Genomic DNA, 10,487 nt, shown 5'->3' with positions numbered 1-10,487 from the left:
GGGGCTTTTGCTTTCGGCATGCTGCAAGAAAATGAATTTCAACAAGGATATTTCCAAAATTTTGCCATAGTGCGGACTGTTTTTCGAATTACACACTTTTAAGACGAAGTTTTAAGATGAATTTTTCTCGCAAAATACAAATCATACTAATCAAAAGGAGCATTTTGTTGGAATATGTGTCCTCCGACAATAATGCGATCACAACTGTCGATCACGATGATCACATGTTTAAGTCTCATTTTATGAATACAATTGGGAAGTAATATTTTACTGTCAACTGGTCCACACATATCGGTAATGATTGGCTGACTAGAGTTTGACATTACTGTCGTGCGACGGTGGTGATCAGTTGATCCCCTTAGGTCATACCTAAAGGGTAACACTCTTAATTGATTATTTAATTGATCGTATGACGATACGGGTTAATTAAATTACTTAAAATTGACGGACGATTTTGGAAGTAATATTTACGTGTCTCATTGTAATTTGATTAAATAAGATACGGTGTAAGTAATCGAATTTTTTTATTGCTTAGATGAAATTATCGTTTACGGAAACAATTGAACTGAATGAATAATTTATTATAAATACAAGATGTTGTAGTTTATAATTGGTAAAGTGTTTTGGTACAAGTAATTGTGAATTACTAAGTCGATTTTGTACGTGGCGTATTTTATTAATACGTTGATTTTTAATACGTTAAAAATACATGACAATTTTACATGACTTGTGACATGTGACAAATTGAAAAATTGACAAAGATAAAATGGAATCCATTTTATCCCATATGGACCGAAATATGGAGGTAGTATGGTGTTTAAATTATGTTTAATTAATTGAGTGGAAACAACATGATTACACTACCAACACCTAGCCTTGCATGCCTATTTCTTTTTTTTTTTTTTTGGTAAAATGTAAAAAATATATTGATGCTCAAATAACCATGTACAGAATAAATTGTTCACAACCATGCTCCTATCACAAACTCATCTATATCATCTACCATACATCAGAACATATAGTAGATCAAACTAGCTATTGCAGCAATCTCTCAAGCCAATGCTTATCTTTTCTGGACACTGTACCCTGCAATTGTTCTTTGAATCCATTCCGATATCTGCTTGTATCATCACTACACACCTGCTAGGACTAAGTATAGCACCCTCATGCCTGCTAGCATTCCTCTGGTTCCAGATATAGTACATAGTGGCATTAAGTATACTATTCAGAACCCCATTCTTCAGTCTCGTGAACCTCCTGTGTTGCCACCAATTCTGAGTATTGGTTGCAGACATAGTTACACCCGTCCATTCCTGAATTCTCTGAATAATTCTCCTGCTGTACTGGCATTGGAAGAAGAGGTGAGATGGTGACTCTTCCTCTTGTGCACAAATACAACAGTTGCTATCAAGGACAATACCAAATCTGTAAAGCTTGTCTTTGGTATTAAACCCTTGATGGTAGTACAACCAAGCTATAAAGCTGTGTTTGGGAATGGACCATTTGGTCCAAACAATATGAGACCAGTTTACAGCCTGGCTGGTTGGCCTTAACCAGCTATACCCCTTCTTGATAGTGTACTCCTTACCTGGGAGCATAGTCCATTCATTCTGGTGGTAGGCTGGCTGAAATTCCTGCTTCAATTTACAAACTTTTTTCCACGTCCAACTTGCATCCTGGGGTGGGTTATAATCCTCCCATTCTTGTCCCTTCAGGTAGACACTATGCACCCATTGCACCCATAGCTTAGAAGGGTGAACTGAATCCACGGACCAGTTTCCTAATCTGCCGCTTTATTCAATCGTACTCATCTCTCAGGCCAAGTCCCCCTTCCTTCTGATTAGTGCAAAGCTTGGACCAGGCAACTGTAGGGGTTCTAGCATATTCAGTTCCTCCATGCCACAAGAAATTCCTGCATATTGCTTCAATTTTGAGGAGCACTGCCGCACGCCTATTTCTTGATTAGAGAATTAAGCCCATGCATTGGCTCCCCAATCCCTCCTTCCACCGGTTTTTGAAAGACCAAATAGAGAGTTTTTTCTCTATCATTTATTCATTCACAATTCATATGATTTCTAGTGTAAGAAATTAAAAACTCTCTAAGAAAAACTAGAGAAATAAAACTCCAAATATCTTCCTCTCTTGGCCGAAATACAAGAGATAAAAACATTAGTTTTGGGTCAATTTTATTAAGATTAATATTGTTCTAGTATAAATAATATTAGTCTTTTAGGAGGTTATCTTGGGTATAATTCCTTGGGAGAGATTCTATCCTTGAATCTTTGTTCATCCATTTTAGGAGAGCTCAAGAACAAGTAAGAAGGAGATCTTACTTGTGCCCTTTGATCCGAAATTTCCAATGTAAGAATGATGATTTCTTCTATATATTTACTTATGTTTGCATAAGATCTAATTAATTTTATGACTAAATTAAATTGAAACATATATGAATATGTTGAGTATAATGAGATATAGATTTCTAACAAGCGGTATCATGAGCCTTAGGTTGTTTGCATGCAAATCGGTTATAGTTTTTCCGAGTTATACGATTAAGAAATAAAACTTATAAATTTGTGTTTATTATGATATATCACGAAATCAATTATGCATGTTAAAGTTTCTGATCCTAAAATGTATTTAGGATATTTTGGTTAATTTATGGATTTTTATTGTTCATTTTATATAATAATGGCATTAAAATGTGATTTTATGATAAAAATGTCATTTTTGGACTAAAATTAGCTAAACATCAATTTTTCCAGTGGGTTTTGGATATGTTTTCACATATATTATTTATAGATGACCTGTAAATTTTCATAATTTTATGAGTTTTATGCTCGAAATATGGATTTTTCATGATAAAAATCGAATTTAAATGAAAAATAGGTTAATGTGAGTAATATTTCGAATATGGTCATAGAAATTTAGTATGTTGTCACATGAAATTTTACAAGATGTGTGTAAAATAATTGGCTATAATGAAGCCTTATGCATGATTTATGAATTTTTGATGAAAAATAACATAAATAGTGACTTTAATTAGTGAATAATTGCTAAAACATACTTCATGACTAAGGAAAAACGTCACATGTTGCATTTTATTACCTATTTCAGATCTAAAATTGAAAATTTGATAAATATAATTTTTCTCATATTTTTATGATAATATTTGATAAATCCGATAAACCGCAACATTGTTTTTCCTCGATGAATTTCGAAATTTTAACCTAAGTTTTTGAACATTATGAGTGTCATGGTATTTTTTTTTTCCAGAATGTTCATTAGTTTAAATTTCAAATTTCAAATTTATTTGAAATTTTTGTGATTTATTTGAAGTTTATGGCTTTTATTGTAATTTTAAGTCCTTTTATGAACAATTTTAAGAGATATAAGTTAATTATAGTCAATATGTTAGTGGAGACTAATTTTGAGTCCTAAGATAGTTAGGGTAATTAACTAATACATAAATGTGATTTTATGTAATTTATTGTGATTTTAAAAGGTTGAATCACGCAAATCCGTAAAAACCATTTAATATACGATATTGGCTCCTTAAAGGCGATTTAGCATAAAATTGGGCATGTTCATACATATTATAATGCTGCATTTTATTTATGATTTTCATAATTTTATTTTATGTAATTTTGGAATTATGTAATTTTACTTAGTATGTCCTTAGTTTTTAATTGGTATTGCCCAAAATGTATGGGAATATCGATTCGGTTGTAATTTATTGTGATCTCGTATCACCGTTTTGTAATTTAATAGATTTATTTTATTTTTAATTACAAATGTATAATAGGAAATTATGTAATTTGTTATGTAATTTATTTATTCCGGAGTTCCTTGAAGACGGTGCCACTCAAGAAGGCGATCCATTAAAGACAGTGTTACCTCGAGATGCGTGCCAAAACCGAAGTTCAAGGGACCAATGGAGTTGGTTTCCGAATTTGTAATAGCTTATTAGATTTACTATTTTAGGAAGGCCATACTAGGATTTAATTTATGCTTTGCATTTTATTTATATGTCGCATGCATCGCTAAATCGCCATAAGTAAAACATGCATTATCATTTTAATCGAGTTTATCGACCGTGTCAATTACAATTATCGTAGTTCACCGTTTTAGTTCACTTAAAACGTGATAGATAATAAATTGACATGACCTCTCGCTAAAAAATAAACAATTGAGACATAGCCTTACCAAAAAGTAGAAACCATGAAAACCTATTTCGTGAGGGAGTGCACTCGGCCACACCGGGGTACAAACCTTGTTACGTAGGTGAAGTGGGTGATAAATGTCTATCCACCGAATTTATGTTAATGAAGGGTATTTCGGCACACCGTGCCCTAAGTTGATATGAGTTTGGATCATGGACACATTTATTAGAAATTTGGGTTGAACTCAACGAAAGTATTCACGACGATTTCCGGATGTGTTTCGGGCTAGAGATAAATATTAATGTAATTTTATCGACCAAGAGTTCTAAAAGTAGAATCGATTAAATGGTTAATCCACCGAGTTATGTTAATAAAGGATATTTCGGCACACCGTGCCCTAAGTTAATATGAATTTGGGTCTTGGAATCATTTATTATAGTTGGGTAGAGGTCACTATATAAATGTTCATATCTTGTTAATTTACTTACAAGTATGATATTAAAAAGACAAATGTTATTATTTCCTTTTCCTCCATACTTGTAGCTCATTACAATGAATCCATCAAACGCTACTACACCGATAACTATTGAGTCTTGCCACAATGTTTTTGACGACGTTTGCTTCAACAATGATTTCGACACTACTAGAGAACTTCATTTTGGGATTGGTTCGGATGGAAACCTAAACTTCATCACTTCTTCTAAACCTCCTACGAGATCTCTTGTGAGCCGGTCTCAGGAAGACCGCCTCATAAAATCTATAGTATCTTTGTCCATGGAAGATAAAGATGCCAAAACTAGTGGGAGCTCAAGCAATCAAGTTCTTGCTTCAAAGGGCAAAAGGTTCAAGAAGAAGGGAAAGAAAGGGAAAAACTTCAAGCAAGTTGAAGATGAGTGCCATTATTGCTATGGCATGGGACATTGGCTTAGGAATTGTCCCGTATATTTGCGAAATATAAGGGAAGGAATCATCGTTCCAAAAGGTAAAATTCCTAAGGAAATTTATGTTATTGATATAAATTATACTTCCACTACGACATGGGTACTGGATACCGGTTGTGGTTCTCACCTTTGTAATCATTTACAGGGTTTAAGAGACGTGAAGAGGCTTAGCAAAGGAGATGTGGATCTACGCCTTGGAAATGGAGCTCGAGTAGCGGCCGAATCCAAAGGAACTTATGTATTAGCTTTGCCTAATGGATTTGAGCTGTATTTACATAATTGTTTTTATGTGCCTACACTCTCTGAAAACATTATTTATATCGCTATGTTAGACATGAACGGATTTTGTTTTGTCATTAAGAACAATCGTTGTACTATTTCGAGGAACGACTTGGTTATAGGCTAAGCTTCTTCCATTAATGGCATTTACATTTTAGAAACCTCGAATCCGACTAATGATATCTATAACATTCAATCAAGGAAACTCATATCAAGTGACCCAAATGAATCGTTCATTTGGCATTGTCGATTAGGTCACATAAACGAGAATCGCATCAAAAGATTAATTTCGACTAATGTGATTACACCATTTGATTTTCAATCATATGGAACATGCGAATATTGCCTTCTTGGCAAAATAACTCGAAATCCTTTTAGTGCTAAAGGGACACGAGCAAGTGAACTATTGGGACTCATACATACCGATGTATGTGGACCAATGAGCATCACCGCTCGTGGAAATTATGACTACTTCATAACCTTCACCGATGACTTGAGTAGATATGGGTATATCTATTTAATGACACATAAAAGTGAAGCTTTTGAGAAATTCAAGGAGTTTCAAAACGAAGTAGAGAACCAATTGAACAAAAGGATAAAGGCACTACGACCCGATCGTGGTGGAGAATATCTTAGCCTTGAATTCGATTCACACTTGAAAGGTTGTGGTATTATATCACAACTTACTCCACCCGGAACACCACAACTCAATGGTGTTGCCGAAAGGAGAAATCGAACCCTACTTGATATGGTTCGATCTATGATGAGTCAAACCGAGTTACCGAACTCGTTTTGGGGATTTGCGATTCAAACCGCAATAAAATCTTTTAACGTAAGTCTAACCAAAGTAACTGAAAAGACTCCATATGAGATATGGAGAGGAAAGGTTCCAGTTCTATCCCATATGAAAATTTGGGGTTGTGATGCTTATGTCAAAATTAAAAATGACAATAAGTTGGCACCACGATCCGAAAAATGCATTTGTGTAGGTTATCCCATGGCCTCACGAGGCTATTACTTCTATAAGCCTCAAGAAAACAAAGTGTTTGTGTCTCGAGATGCTATCTTCCTAGAAAGTGATTTTATTTCTAGGGGACAGAGTGGGAGAAATTTTGAACTTGATGAAGTTCAAGAGCCACAAACCGAGGTAGAGACGCAAGAAGATGTTCCTTCGTCATCTAGCGCGGTTGTCCCTCCTTCTCTTAGAAGAACGGGCTGAGTTATTCAGCATCCCGATCGATATGTATGACTTATCGAAGAAGATGGAACACTCGATGTGTTGCTTTTGGAAAGTGACGTGCCCGCCAACTACAAGGCCGCAATCTCTAGTCCTAATTCCTCCTTATGGCTTGAAGCCATGAAGTCCGAAATGGATTATATGCATGAAAACCAAGTTTGGAACTTGGTAGATTTGCCTAAAGGGGCAAGACCTCTTCAATGCAAATGGATTTTCAAAGTCAAGAATGGCATAGAAGGACATGATGATGTCTACAAAGCTAGGCTAGTGGCAAACGGATTTACCCAAGTCCAAGGTCTCCATTATGATGAGACCTTCGCCCCCGTAGCCATGCTAAGATCCATACGGATTTTGTTAGCGATTGCCGCATTTCATGATTATGAAATATGGCAAATGGATGTCAAAACCGCTTTTCTAAATGGCCATTTAGAAGAGGAAGTGTACATGATACAGCCCGAAGGTTTTGTTGATTCTAAGAATCCTAACAAAGTGTGCAAACTTAAGAGATCTATTTATGGTCTTAAGTAAGCATCTAGAAGTTGGAATCATCGATTCGATCATGTTATAAAAGAGAATGGTTTCACTCGGAGCATTGAGGAACCATGTTTATACATGAAATTTAGTGGGAGCAATGTTGTGTTCCTAATATTGTATGTCGATGACATACTACTCATTGGAAATGATATTCCGATGTTATCTTCTGTTAAGAAGTGGTTAGGTAACCACTTCCAAAGTAAGGATTTAGGAGAGGCACAACGCATATTAGGTATCCGGATCCATAGAGATAGATCCAAGAGGATATTGGCACTAAGTCAAGAGTCTTATGTTGATAAGATTCTTCGACGGTTCAGCATGGACAAATCAAAAAGGGGGTTGGTACCTATGGTAACTGGGACCATATTGAGCAAGTCTCAATCTCCCTCCGAACCCCATGATGTTGAACGCATGAAGTTGATCCCTTATGCTTCCGCTGTTGGATTAATCATGTACGCCATGATATGCACACGTCCTGATGTCTCGTATGCCTTAAGCATGACGAGTAGATATCAAGGAAATCCAGGTGAGAGTCACTGGATAGCCGTCAAGAACATCCTTAAATACTTGAGAAGGACTAAGGATTCTATCTTAGTGTTTGGAGGAGACACCGAGTGTAACACCCCGTATTTTATTAAGTTGGATAAAATTCTTTTAATTGCTATTTTGAATTTAATTACATCATTTAACGATTTATATATATATGCTTAGCTAATTAATTAATTTCATCATAATTCGATACGTTAATTTTAATAATCATTAATAAGTTTATTTAAAGTTAGTTCGGGTTTATTGAAGTTAGTTCGAGTTTTTTTATTTAATAATTTCCGTTTCTTTACGAGTCCTTATGAAAGTTGGTTTAAGTGAACCCGAGATGGATTTTGGGAACAAAACCGTCCAATTAGCTATTTTGAGCTTATTTGACTAAATTAGCAATTTTTATTAATATCCGTTAGTTTTGTAAAAATCGCTAATAATTCCGATTCAAGCTGATATTGTATTATTTACGTTAACTAGCTGAGTTTATTTTATTTTCACTCATTAAATTTATTTATTAATGATTCCGTTTTATTACTGAAACTTTTACTAAAACCGATTTTATTAACTCGAGACGGTTTTAAAAACGAACGAAATTTCTTAACGACGAAGAAACGTACGTATAATAAATAGCAGGCTAGCAGGCTGCTGTCTCATTTCACGAACGCACTCTTTTCTTCTTCTTCGTTCTTTTTTCTTCTTTTGGGCGAGTTTTCTTTCCTTTTTAAAATTTGATCTGTTAATCGACGTCGGTGCTTCGTTCCTTATCCGTTTTCAACTATTTTTGTTCCATAGCGCTCCTTTCGTCGTTCTCGTCATTCCGATGTAAGTAACATTCATTTTCGTCATGTATTTTTACAAACCCAATTTATACTTTCAGCTTTATTTATTATAAGACAGTTGTAGATGCTAAGATAGACGGTCTTGTATAAGATTTGTTAGTCATGAAGGACTAATTCGATCGGAAAAAGGTAACGATGACGGGTTACTCGATATTACTTGTAAAATATGTTTATTATTTCGAATCTTTGGTTAGTCTGTTTTATAATTGAGACGGTGTATAATTATATATAGGGATCCTTATGGATGTTAATTAGTCGATTGTATACTTGAGACGGTGTATCGATATGTGGAGATGATTGAGAAGGTGTATCTTGATTGTAGGGATCAATTGGGATGCTAGCTAGTGAGTGGTATATTTAAGACGGTGTATGCTGACATGTATGGATTGTTTTGGGTGCTTATTGTTGTCTTTTATAGTTGAGACGGTGTATACTGACATGTAGGGATTGTTTTGGGACTATTTTAACGTGATTGAGTGGGCTGATTTTAGAACAGTTAAGCATGGGTTTTAGTGGCTGAGATAGGTAGTTGTTTAGGTGGAGCGTTGGTGACGATTTGCGGCTTTGAGTGGGGCTACCCGAGGCACGGTCGGGGGTATGTCTGCGACCATGGACCGTGGCTACGATCGGCCGATTATGGCCCTAGTCCCGAGGTTGAACCGTGGCCTATTTGTGGCCCGGTGATGCTTTGGCCGTAGCTTGGGCGTGGCCTAAGCGATGGCCTAGCTAAGTCACGAGTTTGAGGCCATGTGTAGTTGGTGGTTAGGCCGAGTTTGAGGTTGTCATAATAACTTTTGAGCCGTGTCTATAAATTGTTTTGACGCTAGTTTGGTTTATTTAAAATATAATTAAATTAATTTCCGTCTCATATTTTATATAAAGATAATTCGTTAATATTGTCCTTTCACATAATTATTTTAGGTGCCTCATATGTGGTTGAAGATGAAGAGTAATTTTGGGTTTTAGAAACTTTCTCAAGTTTATTGCTTGTCTCTCTTTGCTAGCTTAAGGTAACTATTCCGAGTTACTCGACGAATTAATGTCACATTAGTAGTTGATGTTGTGTTTGTTGTTTGTTAAGTGTTTAGGTGATTGATAATGTGTTACTTTCGTTTTTTCACATGATAGAAATTGGAAATAGCATGAGAATGATATTGTGATAAATTTTGTGATTTGGGCCAAAGTAGGCAAAGACTCTGAGCTGGGCCAGATTGACCGAACGAGTTTGGTCAAACTAGGTTTAAATCGGTCAGCCTCGATTTGACCAATGACCCGTCGCGGGACTAGGGTCGAGGATTTGTCTTTGAGTATGATTGTCTTTTCATATGTTGGTTGTTGGATGAATTGGTTGCCTTATACTTGAGTCTTATTGCCTCTTTGCCATATTAGCTTGTTCTCATTGATTATGGTACTGTTGGTTAGCTGGAATTTGGATTATTATTGATATTAGAGATATTGTCGGATTGTGAGCTGAATATGCTCTTGCGTAGTCTTTCATATGCTAGGGTGTGTATGATCTTTTGTGTGTACAAGTTTGGACTCTTTGCCTCTCTTATGGTTAATTGGGTGTCCTACTTGTCTTGTGTGGTGTGGGCTAAAGTATTCAAGCTGGGACCTAGATTGGTTTTATTTAGGTCCTAGGTGAGTATTTTGGCCTTCATCAGAGATAGGTCTTTATAGTCTTTGACGAGTGTATGTTCACTGCTCAATAGCCTTTGTGTTCCTGACTTGGTGGGTTTATATCCAAGTTGGGGCATGACCTCGTTACTTATTTTGAGAGTAAGTGGTCAGCTTAAGTACTAGCCAACCCTTTGGTGGACTCCTTAGGGTACTCACATGGTTTTATAAAATTGTGGGTCTTGGGTGCGTTGGTGTGTATCCGCATGTCTAGGTCTGCGCAGATTTAGGACTAGGGTTGTGTTGTGTCTTGGCCATGTTTTTATAGAACCTCTGAGCC

The 10,487-nt window shown here is 35.9% G+C and overlaps 1 protein-coding gene across 1 annotated transcript; it reads right to left on the bottom strand.

Moving 5' to 3' along the window:
• Window positions 1-1,031: 1,031 nt before the first annotated feature.
• On the bottom strand, window positions 1,032-1,598 carry LOC141601259 (uncharacterized). The gene has a single exon (XM_074421523.1). It carries the CDS (start codon window positions 1,596-1,598, stop codon window positions 1,032-1,034), a length of 567 nt encoding a protein of 188 aa, XP_074277624.1.
• Window positions 1,599-10,487: the final 8,889 nt, after the last annotated feature.

The sequence above is a fragment of the Silene latifolia genome, chromosome 9 (genome assembly GCF_048544455.1).
Source record: "Silene latifolia isolate original U9 population chromosome 9, ASM4854445v1, whole genome shotgun sequence".
Lineage (NCBI taxonomy): Eukaryota > Viridiplantae > Streptophyta > Magnoliopsida > Caryophyllales > Caryophyllaceae > Silene > Silene latifolia.
The sequence above is the reverse complement of the archived record's forward strand: the minus strand, read 5'-3'. Positions and strand labels throughout refer to the sequence as shown.

Bases quoted from the DNA above. Each gene is read 5' to 3' on its own strand.
- LOC141601259 (XM_074421523.1), bottom strand. From the start codon at position 1,598: ATGCTCCCAGGTAAGGAGTACACTATCAAGAAGGGGTATAGCTGGTTA.